Source organism: Rhinichthys klamathensis, unplaced genomic scaffold, assembly GCF_029890125.1.
Source record: "Rhinichthys klamathensis goyatoka isolate OS25496 unplaced genomic scaffold, OSU_Roscu_1.1 h1tg000055l_1, whole genome shotgun sequence".
NCBI classification, from domain to species: domain Eukaryota; kingdom Metazoa; phylum Chordata; class Actinopteri; order Cypriniformes; family Leuciscidae; genus Rhinichthys; species Rhinichthys klamathensis.
The window spans coordinates 1032905-1048887 of NW_026606600.1; the positions used below are offsets into that span (position 1 = coordinate 1032905).

Here is a 15983-nt window from a genome sequence, read left to right on the forward strand (position 1 = left end):
TTTTTGTGTCATAGATTAAATCTTAAAATGTAGATCTAAAAAATCTTCAGAATATAATAAAACCACTCGCACTTGCATATACTCTAAATGTAGCTGTCTCTTGCTCCTATCTTCGGCTGAACTGTAAATTGTAAAGTTGCTGAGGTTCCCTTCTGCCTATCACCATTGTCACTCTGGTGTCCCAGTTCATCCAGCAAAGGGCTATACATGTATTAGACCTTATTTACAGCTTTATATCCCCAAATCTCTTGAGCTCTCTGCACCTCACACCATTCAGAAATCCAGCCATCACATAACTTCATCTTTGTGCCTTTACAAACAGCTACATCATGACCCAAACATGGACATCTGAAGGAGGAGCAATCATACATACTGAATAACATACTGAACTAGAATGTACATTTCCGGAAGAAAATGTGAGTGGTGCTTGCAGTGGCAAAATTCGGCACGGTTGCTAGGGTGTTTCTATTGGGTTGCTAAGGTGTTCTGGGTGGTTAGTAGGTGTTTGCTAAGATATTCGGGGTGGTTGCTAGGTGGTTGCTAAGGTGATTTTGTGTGGTTGCTAAGGTATTCTGGGTGGTTGCTAGGGTGTTGCTAAATGCGGTTGCTATGGTGTTTTGGGTGGTTGCTAAGGTATTCTGGGTGGTTGCTAGGGTGTTCTTGGTGGTTGCTATGGTGTTGCTAGGGTATTTTGGCTGGTTGCTAGGGCGTTTCTAGGCAGTTGCTATGGTGCTCTAAATGGTTGCTAGGGTGTGGCTTGATAGCTTTACAATGATCCTGAGAGACTGATTGGTTGTCTGAGTAAAATGAGCCCGCCCCCTTGTCTCTATGACACTGTGATCCAGTTATGTTCAATACAAAATCCCTATGCAATTTACCATAGTAGGAAAGCATGTGTGTTTCATGGGCCGTCCCTTGACCATAGTATGCAATGGGGCAACTTTGGGCGCCTCCTGCCCCCCAGGGGTACAACTTTTACCCCATTGTGAGGTATGTTCTTACAGAGCCTGCCAGCCTCTTCAAATGTGGTAAATCGCACGTTTCTGCGAAATCCTCGCTCGGAGCTATGACTCGTCAAAATTTGTCGCAATGCAAAGTCTATGGGACATTTTCGGCCACTTTTTCGCCCCTGTTCGTACCCCCGTTCTCTTATAAAAGTCATAGCACACCTTTCCTCAATAATCCGCACGATTTGACGCCTCATTCATGGGTCTGTGACAAAAGCTGCGGGAGGAGTAGCGCCAAACTTTTCCACGGAATAATAATAATAAGTATGAGCAATAACAATAGTGATGGCTTGCCTATGGCAAGCACCACTAATAAAGCATAAGTTTTAAGATTATAAAAATAAACAGTTCACCCAAAAATAATAATTCTCTCATCATTTACTCATTTACCCTAATGTCGTATCAAACCAGAACAGTAAAGATGATTTTTTTTCTACCTTAAACATGAATGTTAATAAATTATTCCATAATTTAAATTTTTAGTTTAACTATCCTGGTAAACTTTTGGATTTAGCCAGCCTAACTGGATTTGCAAAAAAGAAAAGATGTATTAGTGTTCACTCACCTATGGCTGCCACACATTCTCTGCTGAAGGACAGATCATCAATCGCAACAACTTCATTTGGGTCACTGCTGTTGAATATCAATCCTCTAATCACAACCTGTAGATTCACAGCAGTTAAGTTTTACCGATTCAATACACACCATACATACTTTTGTAACACTTTATTTTACAGTGTCCTTGTTACTTGTTATAACAGTAATATCAATTGTGCATAATTACATGCAACTAACCCTAAACCACACCATAACCCTAACCCTAAAGTACATGTAGCTAAATATTAATACTCGGTTCTAAATGTATAATTACACTGTAACACGGACACCTTAAAGGGATAGATCACCCAAAAATGAAAATTAGCCCATAATTTACTCACCCTGAAGCCATCCTAGGTGTATATGACATTCTTCTTTCAGACGAATACATTCGGAGTTATATTAAGAAATGTCCTGGCTCTTCCAAGCTTTATAATGGCAGTGAATGGCTGGATGACTTTGGAAGTCCAGCAAAGCACATCTATTCATGATGAAAGCGCTCCACTTTTCTGATTTAAGGCGAAAGAGTATCAGCTCAACTTGACGCACAACGTAATGACGAATGTGGTTGCCCAGCCCTTTTTGTTTGAACCGCGAGAGGCATCAATTGCCGTCATTATGTTGTGCGTAAAGTTCAATTCAGAAGGCCTTTATTAACCCCAAGAGACATGTGGAGCGCTTTCATCATGAATAGATGCGCTTTGCTGGACTTACAAAGTCATCCAGCCATTCACTGCCATTATAAAGCTTGGAAGAGCCAAGACATTTCTTAATATAACTCCGATTGTATTTGTCTGAAAGAAGAATGTTATATACACCTAGGATGGCTTCAGGGTGAGTAAATCATGGGCTAATTTTAATTTTTGGGTTACCTTTTAAAATAAAGTGTAACCACTACTTTTTGATCATGAGTTCAAATAATAATAGCCCCTCCCCCAAACACACATAAGCCCTCATTCAGTACATCCACACCAACCTTAAACTCCTCTCTGCTGTTTAACACCACCACTGTTCGCATCCAGGGAAGAGTGTGTGGATAAGGATTGGAGGTGGACTGGAACCAAACCTCCTCCATCTCTCCCGAAGTTTTGAATTGGATCAGAACCTGCAAAGCCCCTGTCAGCAACCCAATATGACGATAGAAAGTTAGCTGTTCAAAAGAAAAGGGCAACAAAGAGACAAAATATAAATTACCCCCCCAAAAAAATGTTTTATGTGAACAAAGGATTCAAGCAATGTATTGCTTGCTTCATAACAAGTTAGAACCACTAAAGATATTCAATGGTTGGACAAATGAGACAAAATTAAAGCTGAAAGCATTTCATACTCAAAGCCATTTTGTTATAAAGTGAGGTTGTTGTTATTGATGTTATTGCATCTTCCTGCCAGTGTCAATCTTATTTTTATATAAGCAGAGAAGCACTCAAAGTGAATTACTCCATATCCAATAACAGTGGATCTAAACCCATAGATCACAATGAGTGCATGCACTACCCACTGTGTCACGGCTCTGACAGCCTATGCATAACTCTCTGCTGTCAATAAGAGTGTGTAGCCGTGGCAGTGGATAAGTGCTCTAAACACTTAATCGGGTGCTTGAGCAAAGCATTTAACAAGATGCTGCTTATGGTTTGTGGTAAACCCAAAATGTCTCTTTCGTCAAAAAACTAACATATTGCATTCATTGCAATATATATATATTGCATTCATTTATGGAATTTCTAAAATATTGTATATAATTGGCCATAATAATCATATAATAGGCTTTATAGGCTATTGTAATTGTAAACTGTGTTTTGTATCATGTGCATTAACGGTGATGATTTGTCATCATGATTTTGTCTTGAGAGGGCATTGATGTCCAATTTTTAACTAAGTAACTTGTATTTATGATAATTCTGATAGCACATGAAGGCATAAACCTCTCTACTTAAGCGTCAGTCTTGCACATCCACCATGTTTGTAGTTTTTTAACACTTTTTATTTGTGTTTGGTTCTAACTGAATCCTCGTCCACTGCTCAATGGGTTGTGGGCATTGGTTAGTGCATGGATCTGCACTTCGGACTCTAACTGGGAAAAGTAGACCATCCGGGTATCTTTGGGATGCTCATTTCAACACACTGTAATTTGGGAGACCCTAATTCTAATTTCGAATACTATTTAGGACGGATAACATGCGAGCTGGGATGTAGCATTCAGGAACGAAACCAGAGTGAGTCACTTCATCATTCATCCAACCAATTTGTTCATAAACAGATTAATTCTGCAATAAAAACAGAGTGAGATATATTCAACCGATTTGTTCATAAACACTGATTAATTTAGTAACAAAACACCACAACAGAAACTATTTACATTGGCGGAGCAAAAATAGACAAAGTAATTGGCAATATTTTGTCTAAAATGTGAGTCAATATTCATTTCTTGATTATTGAACAGTTGTATAAAAGAAATATCACACACTAAATGTTACAGAAATTAGCATTTTTATATATAGCTTGCTCAAAGTAGATTTTTACCAAATAAGCAACTATTTTTTTTATATGGCATCAGGATTTACAATGATAGTCAAAGACATACGAGATACGAAATACATTTAGTTAGAAACCGTGATAATGTTTTTCTGTACCCAGCATGTCTGTGAAGGCTGGAAAAGAGGACTGTATATTTCAGCAGTGACTCCTTCTCCATTTTTGGATCGTATATAGAGGCAGTGACCTGACAAAAGAGAAGAAACAGTGTCCTGGAAAGTCAGGAAATACAGTATGCAGTTTTTTTTTTTTTTTTTACAGTTTTTTGAACCTTCAGACAAAATATATAAAAGACAATCTAAAAAAAAGTTTGCATATGCGTTTTATGTTTTGTATCGTATATGGATTTAGTATAATATGGAGCTTACACTCGAGGAGGAAAAACTTTATTCAACCCAAACTGAGAAAAATATGCAATTTGGTGCAGATGTTATTTATATAGCCAAAAAGATAAAATTCTGATAGTTTGTAATGCAAATCAATTATGTTTTCATAACAGTGTAACTACTTACATAAAATGCATACTAGTTGCTACTCTACATATATCCCAATAATATATCTTAGTAATATGATATTTAAATGCTTTGTTTTATCTTCAAAAACATATGTTGTAATGCAATACAATGATGATTGACGGATGTACATATAAATATTCTTTAAAACCCTGTTGTATCATATATGATAAATACACATATTTTAACATGGTTTTTCTAACAAATTTTTTTTTTTAAAGACATATGTACCATGACCCGTTGTGGGACATTTTTAGAATTATCTAGAAGTCAGAGGGCAGAATGCATGCAGTAAATTTTGGGCAACAGGTTTTTGAGCAAAGTTTTGATCAAGTCAATAATTTAGAGGCCTAAGAAATTCATGTATCAAATATGATTCAGTAGGCTGGTTAAGTAGTATCCCTACGAATATAAGATCAACTGTTTTACTTACCAGTAACATTTTCTCCCTCAGTACTGGGCCGGCTCAAGCCTGAGCCTCTTATCCAAACATGATGTTGAAAACCACAGAAACCTTCCTGAAAGTCACATCTCACAAACTGTGAGCCTACAATAGAGGAAACTCACAGCTACATCAGGTCATTACAGTAAAGTAAATTAATTTAATTTGAAATCTGTAATAGAGAAACCACTGAAAATATGAAACTCAACATGGCATCCTTCACAACACATTTAATAGGTCCTTGACTGAAAATATGTTATAAAATAGATTCAAGAGAGCAGATACACAATAAGGACATATGTAATAATAAATAATAAAACTAGAAAAAGTTCGTCGAGACAAACTTTAAGTTGGCTTGTGAAAGTTTGGACCGCAAAGTTTGAAGAAGTTTAAAGTAGTTTGAAGTTTAAATTAGTTTAAAGTTTAAATTAGTTTGAAGTTTAAATTAGTTTAAAGTAGTTTATAGTTTAACTTAGTTTAAAGTAGTTTAAAGTTTAAAGTAGTTTAAAGTAGTTTATGGTTTAAAGTAGTTTAAAGTTTAAAGTAGTTTATAGTTTAAAGTAGTTTAAAGTTTAACTTAGTTTAAAGTAGTTTAAAGTAGTTTAAAGTTTTAAATAGTTTAAAGTTCAAAGTAGTTTAAAGGTTAAAGTATAGTTTCAAGTAATTAAATGTTAATAGGGTGTTTGTAGTGGGTTGCTAAGGTGTTGTGGGTGGTTGCTAGGTGGTTGCTAATGTATTTTGAGTGGTTGCTAGGGTGTTCTGGGTGGTTGCTAGGCGGTTGCTAAGGTATTTTGGGTGGTTGCTAGGGTGTTAAGGTGGTTGCTAGGGTGTTCTAAGGTATTTTGGGTGGTTGCTATGGTGTTGCTAGGGTGTTCTACGGTATTTTGGGTGGTTGCTAAGGTGTTGCTAGGGTGTTCTAAGGTATTTTGGCTGGTTGCTAGGGTGTTATGGGTGGTCGCTAGGCGGTTGCTAAGGTATTTTGAGTGGTTGCTAGGGTGTTCTGGGTGGTTGCTAGGTGGTTGGTAAGGTATTTTGGGTGGTTGCTAGGGTGTTCTAGGGTATTTTGGGTGGTTGCTAGGGTGTTGCTAGGGTGTTCTAGGGTATTTTGGGTGGTTGCTAGGGTGTTCTAAGGTATTTTGGGTGGTTGCTATGGTGTTGCTAGGGTGTTCTAAGGTATTTTGGGTGGTTGCTAGGGTGTTCTAAGGTATTTTTGGTGGTTGCTAGGGTGTTCTAGGGTATTTTGGGTGGTTGCTAGGGTGTTCTAAGGTATTTTAGGTGGTTGCTAGGGTGTTCTAAGGTATTTTAGGTGGTTGCTAGGGTGTTCTGGGTGGTTGCTAGGGTGTTCTAAGGTATTTTAGGTGGTTAATATGGTGTTGCTAGGGTGTTCTAAGGTATTTTGGGTGGTTGCTAGGGTGTTCTAAGGTATTTCTGGTGGTTGCTAGGGTGTTCTAAGGTATTTTTGGTGGTTGCTAGGGTGTTCTAGGGTATTTTGGGTGGTTGCTAGGGTGTTGCTAGGGTGTTCTAGGGTATTTTGGGTGGTTGCTAGGGTGTTCTAAGGTATTTTGGGTGGTTGCTAGGGTGTTCTAAGGTATTTTAGGTGGTTGCTAGGGTGTTGCTAGGGTGTTCTAAGGTATTTTGGGTGGTTGCTAGGGTGTTCTGGGTGGTTGCTAGGGTGTTCTAAGGTATTTTTGGTGGTTACTAGGGTGTTCTGGGTGGTTGCTAGGGTGTTCTAAGGTATTTTGGGTGGTTGCTAGGGTGTTCTGAGGTATTTTGGGTGGTTGCTAGGGTGTTCTAAGGTATTTTTGGTGGTTGCTATGGTGTTGCTAGGGTGTTCTAAGGTATTTTGGGTGGTTGCTAGGGTGTTCTAAGGTATTTTAGGAGGTTGCTATGGTGTTGCTAGGGTGTTCTAAGGTATTTTGAGCGGTTGCTAGGGTGTTCTGGGTGGTTGCTAGGGTGTTCTAAGGTATTTTTGGTGGTTGCTAGGGTGCTCTGGGTGGTTGCTAGGGTGTTCTAAGGTATTTTGGGTGGTTGCTAGGGTGTTGCTAGGGTGTTCTAAGGTATTTTGGGTGGTTGCTATGGTGTTGCTAGGATGTTCTAAGGTATTTCGGTTGGTTTCTAGTGTGTTCTGGGTGGTTGCTATGCAGTTGCTAGGGTGTTCTGGGTGTTTGCTATGGTGAACTATTTATGAGTTTAAAAGTTCATAAGTGTATGAATTCATGAGAGTTCATAAGTGTATGAATGAATGAATTTATAAGTTCATGAGTTTATAAGTGTATGAATTTATGAGTTTAGAGTTTATAAGTGTATGAGTTTATAAGTGTTTGAGTTTATGAGTTTAGAGTTTATAAGTTTAAATGAGTAAGAGTTGAGAGTTTATTAATTTATGAGTTTGAGTTCATAAGTGTATGAGTTTATAAGTGTTTGAGTTTATGAGTTTAGAGTTTATAAGTTTAAATGAGTAAGAGTTTATTAATTTATTATGAGTTGTTTAAATGAGTCTAAGAGTTCAAGTTTAGAGTTTATTAATTTATTATGAGTTTAAGAGTTTAAGATTAGATAGATAAGTGTCATAGATAGATGAGTTTATTAGTTTAAATGAGTCTCAATGGCTCATATAGTGTATAGAATGGCAGTTTGATTCAGTCTAGGGTTTCAAGGGATTTACATTTGAATTTTTGACAGTTGGGGAGTTTGAAAATCTGAAGATTCCGCAATGTTAAGTCAATGGGAGTTTTTTCCGACTTTGATCATCGTTTTTAGGAAAACCGTAAGTCCGATCAGTTAGAAAAGATATAGCAACTCGAGTCAGAACAGTTTGAGTGTCCGAGCCGAGTTTGGAGTATGTGGAGTTAAAGCTCTAGGAGGAGATAGAGTCAGAAATTTTTCCGCTCAGAAGAATAATAATAACTAGAAAAAGTTCGTCGAGACAAACTTTAAGTTGGCTTGTGAAAGTTTGGACCGCAAAGTTTGAAGAAGTTTAAAGTAGTTTGAAGTTTAAATTAGTTTAAAGTTTAAATTAGTTTGAAGTTTAAATTAGTTTAAAGTAGTTTATAGTTTAACTTAGTTTAAAGTTTAAAGTAGTTTAAATTAATTTAAAGTTTAAATTAGTTTGAATTTTAAAGTAGTTTGAAGTTTAAATTAGTTTAAAGTTTAAATAAGTTTGAATTTTAAAGTAGTTTGAAGTTTAAATTAGTTTAAAGTAGTTTAAAATAGTTTAAAGTTTTAAATAGTTTAAAGTTCAAAGTAGTTTAAAGGTTAAAGTATAGTTTCAAGTAATTAAATGTTGCTAGGGTGTTTCTAGTGGGTTGCTAAGGTGTTGTGGGTGGTTGCTAGGTGGTTTCTAAGGTATTTTGAGTGGTTGCTAGGGTGTTCTGGGTGGTTGCTAGGGTGTTCTAGAGAATTTTAGGTGGTTGCTATGGTGTTGCTAGGGTGTTTTAAGGTATTTTGGGTGGTTGCTAGGGTGTTGTTAGGGTGTTCTAAGGTATTTTGGGTGGTTGCTATGGTGTTGCTAGGGTGTTCTAAGGTATTTTGGGTGGTTGCTAGGGTGTTGCTAGGGTGTTCTAAAGTATTTTGGGTGGTTGCTAGGGTGTTCATATGTATTTTGGGTGGTTTCTAGGGTGTTGCTAGGGTTTTCTAAGGCATTTTGGGTGGTTGCTAGGGTGTTCTGGGTGGTTGCTAGGGTGTTCTGAGGTATTTTGGGTGGTTGCTAGGGTGTTGCTACGGTGTTCTAAGGCATTTTTGGTGGTTGCTAGGGTGTTCTGGGTGGTTGCTAGGGTGTTCTAAGGTATTTTGGGTGGTTGCTAGGGTGCTCTAAGGTATTTTGGGTGGTTGCTATGGAGATGCTAGGGTGTTCTAAGGTATTGTGGGTGGTTGCTAGGGTGTTCTATGTGGTTGCTAGGGTGTTCTAGGGTATTTTGGGTGGTTGCTAGGGTGTTGTTAGGGTGTTCTAAGGTATTTTGGGTGCTTGCTATGGTGTTGCTAGGGTGTTCTAAGGTATTTTGTGTGGTTGCTAAGGTGTTGCTAGGGTGTTCTAAGGTATTTTGGGTGGTTGCTAGGGTGTTCTGGGTGGTTGCTAGGGTGTTCTAAGGTATTTTTGGTGGTTGCTAGGGTGTTCTGGGTGGTTGCTATGGTGTTGCTATGGTGTTCTAAGGTATTTTGGGTGGTTGCTAGGGTGTTGCTAGGATGTTCTGAGGTATTTCGGGTGGTTGCTAGGGTGTTGCTAGGGTGTTCTAAGGTATTTTTGGTGGTTGCTAGGGTGTTCTAAGGTATTTTGGGTGGTTGCTATGGTGTTGCTAGGGTGTTCTAAGGTATTTTGGGTGGTTGCTAGGGTGTTCTAAGTTATTTTGGGTGGTTGCTAGGGTGTTCTAAGGTATTTTGGGTGGTTGCTAGGGTGTTGCTAGGGTGTTATAAGGCATTTTGGGTGGTTGCTAGGGTGTTCTAAGGTATTTTGGGTGGTTGCTAGGGTGTTGCTAGGGTGTTATAAGGCATTTTGGGTGGTTGCTAGGGTGTTCTGGGTGGTTGCTAGGGTGTTCTAAGGTATATTTTGTGGTTGCTTGGGTGTTCTAAGGTATTGTGGGTGGTTGCTATGGTGTTGCTAGGGTGTTCTAAGGTATTTCAGTTGGTTTCTAGGGTGTTCTGGGTGGTTGCTATGCAGTTGCTAGGGTGTTCTGGGTGTTTTCTATGGTGAACTATTTATGAGTTTAAAAGTTCATAAGTGTATGAATTCATGAGAGTTCATACGTGTATGAATTAATGCATTTATAAGTTCATTGAGTTTATAAGTGTATGAATTTATGAGTTTAGAGTTTATAAGTTTAAATGAGTAAGAGTTCAGAGTTTATTAATTTATGAGTTTGAGTTCATAAGTGTATGAATTCATGAGTTTATAAGTGTATGAGTTTATAAGTGTACGAGTTTATGAGTTTAAAGTTTAAATTAGTTTGAAGTTTAAAGTTTAAATAAGTTTGAAGTTTAAAGTTTAAATAAGTTTGAAGTTTAAATTAGTTTGAAGTTTAAAGTTTAATTTAGTTTGAAGTTTAATTTAGTTTAAAGTAGATAGATAGATAGATGGATAAGTGTCATAGATAGATGAGTTTATTAGTTTGAATGAGTCTCATTGGCTCATATAGTGTATAGAATGGCAGTTTGATTCAGTCTAGGGTTTCAAGGGATTTACATTTGAATTTTTGACAGTTGGGGAGTTTGAAAATCTGAACATTCCGCAATGTAAAGTCAATGGGAGTTTTTTCCGACTTTGATCGTCATTTTTAGGAAAACCGTAAGTCCGATCAGTTAGAAAAGATATAGCAACGCGAGTCAGAACAGTTTGAGTGTCTGTGCCGAGTTTGGAGTATGTGGAGTAAAAGCTCTAGGAGGAGTAGCAGTTGTAAATTTTGAGTAAGAAGAATAATAATAATAATAATAAGTTTAAATAGGATTTCAGTAAGTTGGCTCTCCAAGCCAACTTAACTAGAAAAAGTTCGTCGAGACAAACTTTAAGTTGGCTTGTGAAAGTTTGGACCGCAAAGTTTGAAGAAGTTTAAAGTAGTTTGAAGTTTAAATTAGTTTAAAGTTTAAATTAGTTTGAAGTTTAAATTAGTTTAAAGTAGTTTATAGTTTAACTTAGTTTAAAGTAGTTTAAAGTTTAAAGTAGTTTAAAGTTTAACTTAGTTTAAAGTAGTTTAAAGTAGTTTAAAGTTTTAAATAGTTTAAAGTTCAAAGTAGTTTAAAGGTTAAAGTATAGTTTCAAGTAATTAAATGTTAATAGGGTGTTTGTAGTGGGTTGCTAAGGTGTTGTGGGTGGTTGCTAGGTGGTTGCTAATGTATTTTGAGTGGTTGCTAGGGTGTTCTGGGTGGTTGCTAGGCGGTTGCTAAGGTATTTTGGGTGGTTGCTAGGGTGTTAAGGTGGTTGCTAGGGTGTTGCTAGGGTGTTCTAAGGTATTTTGGGTGGTTGCTATGGTGTTGCTAGGGTGTTCTACGGTATTTTGGGTGGTTGCTAGGGTGTTCTAAGGTATTCTGGGTGGTTGCTATGGTGTTGCTAGGGTGTTCTAATGTATTTTAGGTGGTTGCTAGGGTGTTCTAAGGTATTTTTGGTGGTTGCTAGGGTGTTTAAGGTATTTTGGGTGGTTGCTAGGGTGTTGCTAGGGTGTTCTAGGGTATTTTGGGTGGTTGCTAGGGTGTTCTAAGGTATTTTAGGTGGTTGCTAGGGTGTTCTAAGGTATTTTTGGTGGTTGCTAGGGTGTTCTGGGTGGTTGCTAGGGTGTTCTAAGGTATTTTGGGTGGTTGCTAGGGTGTTGCTAGGGTGTTCTAAGGTATTTTGGGTGGTTGCTAGGGTGTTCTAAGGTATTTTTGGTGGTTGCTAGGGTGTTGCTAGGGTGTTCTAGGGTATTTTGGGTGGTTGCTAGGGTGTTCTAAGGTATTTTAGGTGGTTGCTAGGGTGTTCTGGGTGGTTGCTAGGGTGTTGTTAGGGTGTTCTAAGGTATTTTTTGGTGGTTGCTATGGTGTTGCTAGGGTGTTCTAAGGTATTTTGGGTGGTTGCTAGGGTGTTCTAAGGTATTTTGGGTGGTTGCTATGGTGTTGCTAGGGTGTTTAAGGTATTTTGGGTGGTTGCTATGGTGTTCTAAGGTATTTTAGGTGGTTGCTATGGTGTTGCTAGGGTGTTCTAAGGTATTTTGAGTGGTTGCTAGGGTGTTCTGGGTGGTTGCTAGGGTGTTCTAAGGTATTTTGGGTGGTTGCTAGGGTGTTCTAAGGTATTTTGGGTGGTTACTAGGGTGTTGCTAGGGGGTTCTAAGGTATTTTGGGTGGTTGCTAGGGTGTTCTAAGGTATTTTAGGAGGTTGCTATGGTGTTGCTAGGGTGTTCTAAGGTATTTTGAGCGGTTGCTAGGGTGTTCTGGGTGGTTGCTAGGGTGTTCTAAGGTATTTTTGGTGGTTGCGAGGGTGTTCTGGGTGGTTGCTAGGGTGTTCTAAGGTATTTTGGGTGGTTGCTAGGGTGTTGCTAGGGTGTTCTAAGGTATTTTGGGTGGTTGCTATGGTGTTGCTAGGATGTTCTAAGGTATTTCGGTTGGTTTCTAAGGTGTTCTGGGTGGTTGCTATGCAGTTGCTAGGGTGTTCTGGGTGTTTGCTATGGTGAACTATTTATGAGTTTAAAAGTTCATAAGTGTATGAATTCATGAGAGTTCATAAGTTTATGAATGAATGAATTTATAAGTTCATGAGTTTATAAGTGTATGAATTTATGAGTTTAGAGTTTATAAGTTTAAATGAGTAAGAGTTGAGAGTTTATTAATTTATGAGTTTGAGTTCATAAGTGTATGAGTTTATAAGTGTTTGAGTTTATGAGTTTAGAGTTTATAAGTTTAAATGAGTAAGAGTTTATTAATTTATTATGAGTTGTTTAAATGAGTCTAAGAGTTCAAGTTTAGAGTTTATTAATTTATTATGAGTTTAAGAGTTTAAGATTAGATAGATAAGTGTCATAGATAGATGAGTTTATTAGTTTAAATGAGTCTCAATGGCTCATATAGTATATAGAATGGCAGTTTGATTCAGTCTAGGGTTTCAAGGGATTTACATTTGAATTTTTGACAGTTGGGGAGTTTGAAAATCTGAAGATTCCGCAATGTTAAGTCAATGGGAGTTTTTTCCGACTTTGATCATCATTTTTAGGAAAACCGTAAGTCCGATCAGTTAGAAAAGATATAGCAACTCGAGTCAGAACAGTTTGAGTGTCCGAGCCGAGTTTGGAGTATGTGGAGTTAAAGCTCTAGGAGGAGATAGAGTCAGAAATTTTTCCGCTCAGAAGAATAATAATAATAAGTTTAAATAGGATTTCAGTAAGTTGGCTCTCACAAGCCAACTTAATAAGTTTAAATAGGATTTCAGTAAGTTGGCTCTCACAAGCCAACTTAATAATAAATTGCTTATGGATCTTTTCTTATCATCATCATTAAAAGGATGAATATGCAAAACAAAAGCAATAGTGGTCAACCCAATTAATCAACCTCAATTCTGTAATGTTCTGCCTTCTAAAACCCCCAGAGATATTTAATCAATATTATAAAAGCACTGTTGTGTCTCATCTGTAGACCTTCAAGTGTGTCACTTTATGAGTGAGCCATAAATCTCACTGTTTACACATGAGGCCTTTGGGAGCATTTAAAATCATACTGTCAACAGAGAGGGAAAAGAAAGGGCCATTACTGTCAGAGTTGTAAGCACAGACAGACAACATACGAATAGAAGAGCAGAAAAAGGAGCTGAAGAGTGGAAATGAAAAAGTGTTTAAGAATAATACATACAGTTAGTCTCATCACTGCCATCTTCACAGTTTTCTCTGAAATCACAAACATGCTCCTCAGATACACAGCCGCCTCTCGCACAAGTAAAGTGCTCAGGCAGACATGGAGCGGATGATACACTCGCCAGGACACACAGCAGAAACGAGGCCTGTACGCACACCCTCATTGAGCTCTCCGATAGACAGTTCACTAGCACATTCAGATCTACATGTGAGGAAAAACACAGGCAGACACACTCAGTATCCAAAAAAGTCCTTAAAATCCAGAGAGAGACAGCGTATAACCTCGACTTTGTTCTACGGACAGTCGCGTCTCACAGAAGAACCATCTGTTTAGTGCTCACACCAACCCTAGCTCAAGTGACTTTATGACTGTTACACAATAGGCCTGCTTTCTTTCATTATGTGCCTGATGTCAAAGTGTGCGTCAGACTTCTTGTAATTGGCTAGAGATAAAGTGACAATAAAATGTAATCTATTATTTTAAGACACAATCTTCCGTGCAATAAGAACACAAGTTTACAAGCAAGTTAAACAAACACATTTACGTAAGAAATATAAAGCAATTTAAACAAGTATTAGAATTGTCACTACCTAAATTTACCTTCATTTTCAGCTCGAAGAAACATGACTGAATGAGCAATAAGGTGGCAAAGTAATCAGTCATGCATTAGTTCCACCCTCTGTCTCGCAGCGGCTTTACAAATGTTCATTCAGCTATAATTTCGTTTTTCATGAATCAATGACTAAAATTCAAAATTATTCACAAGGTGTGCTAGAAGAGAAGCTCGGTTGGCCATAATAATATCCGAATAACCTTCGAGCACAAACGAGCCCAGCGATATGAATGAAGAATAAATACTTGGGTATTTAAAATTGCAGCAAACAAGTCTGCATTGCTTGTAATTTTGATAGGCCTTTACAAAAAGTTCTCTCTATTCTTTTATATTTACAACTCTACCAGGCAAATCTAAGATTTCTGAAGTCATGATTTTTTAAATTCAGCTGCGTAAATGTAAAAGACATCTTTCATTTGCAGCTGTCTAACCTTTGTAGTATTTGCAGTATGATAGTCTGTCTTATGTAATGGTGAATAGAATGATATTCAGGGATGACTGATATCTCATTCTCAGTTACAGAGGCACTACCACTACCAGTCTCTGAACAACCGCATATAACAACAGTCCCTCTCTGTCATTCAGAAGTTTGCAGTCGGTAAGATGAAGTCTGTAAGAAGTATTTTATGCTTACCAAGGCTCCATTTGTTTGTTCAAAAATACAGTAAAAGAGTAATAAAGTGAAATAATATTACAAGTTAAATAACTGTTTTCTATTTTAATGTATTTTAAAACGTAATTTATTCATGTGATGGGAAAGCTGAATTTTCAGCATCATTACTCCAGTCTTTAGTGTCACCTGATCCTTCAGAAATCAATCTAGTAGGATGATTTGTTGCTAAAGAAACACTTATTATTGATGTTGAAAACAGTTGTACAGCATAATATTTTTATTGAAACCATGAAACATTTTTTTCATTGTTGAATTGAAAGTACAAAACATTATTTATTTGATTGTTACTTACAGTGGGTATAGAAAAGAATCACCCCCCTTTAAAATAATCACATTTTGTTGCTTTGCAGCCTGAAATGAAAACGGACAAAAATCATTTTTTTTTTATTCAGCTGTATTTACAACTTATAACATCCAAGTGAAAGATATAATACCAACTTGTCAGAATTTTTTTTTTACAAATTAAAAAACAGAATCACTGAGTTGGAAAAAGAATCACCCCCCTCCTAAAAATGACTTGTAAACCCAACCAGGTGTAGTTAATCACCTTCTCAATAGCACACAAAGCCAATTGACTTTCAAATGTGATCAGCTGTGGTCATTTTGATTAGCTCAGCATGAAACAAGCTTTTCCTGAAGCATTTCAGTCCTTGGTAGTGCAACTGAAGAAAACAATCAACTATGGGTGGCAAGGCATTGACAAAAGATCTCCGGGATAAAGTTGTGGACAGGCACAAGTCAGGAGATGGATACAAAAAAAATTCAAAGGCGTTATCAGTGCCTAGAAGCACAGTGAAGTCTATTATTAAGAAGTGGAAGGTATTTGGTACAACACAGACCCTCCCTGGGTCAGGATGTCGCTCCAAACTGGATGAAAGAGCCAGGAGGAAACTGGTCAGAGAGGCTACCAAGAGGCCTACAGCAACTCTGAAGGAGTTGTGTGCATGTGACAACAATATCACAAATTCTCCACAAATGTGGCTTGTACGGGAGGGTTGCAAGAAAAAAGCCACTCCTCAAGAAAGGCCACATGCAGTCACGACTGAGCTTTGCCAAAACACACCTTGAAGATTCTAAGGCCACGTGGAAAAAGGTGTTATGGTCAGATGAATTTTATGGCTAAAATTTAATTATTTGGCCTCAACGCCAAACGATATGTCTGGCGAAAATCCAATACAGCTCACCATCCAAATAACACCATTCCTACAGTAAAGCATGGAGGTGGTAATATCATGTTATGGGGTTGTTTCTCTGCAGCAGGGACTGGAGCACTAGTCAGGATAGAAGGAAAAATGGATGGGGCAAA

General features: G+C 37.6%; 1 protein-coding gene across 2 annotated transcripts in view; it reads right to left on the bottom strand.

The window, feature by feature from the left end:
* malrd1 (MAM and LDL receptor class A domain containing 1) overlaps positions 1-13713 on the bottom strand; it is a 72605-nt gene extending 58892 nt beyond the window's left edge. The window contains exons 1-5 of one of the 2 annotated variants that reach the window (XM_056248435.1): positions 13389-13713; positions 5082-5195; positions 4235-4323; positions 2581-2754; positions 1573-1669 (exon numbers count right to left, since the gene is read on the bottom strand). In XM_056248435.1, the coding sequence (XP_056104410.1) occupies positions 1573-1669; positions 2581-2754; positions 4235-4323; positions 5082-5195; positions 13389-13554 (640 nt within the window). In that variant the 5' untranslated portion in view covers positions 13555-13713. The remainder of the gene's footprint in view (positions 1-1572; positions 1670-2580; positions 2755-4234; positions 4324-5081; positions 5196-13388) is intronic. The other variant, XM_056248434.1, reaches the window with a different exon arrangement.
* Between the last annotated feature and the right edge of the window lie 2270 nt (positions 13714-15983).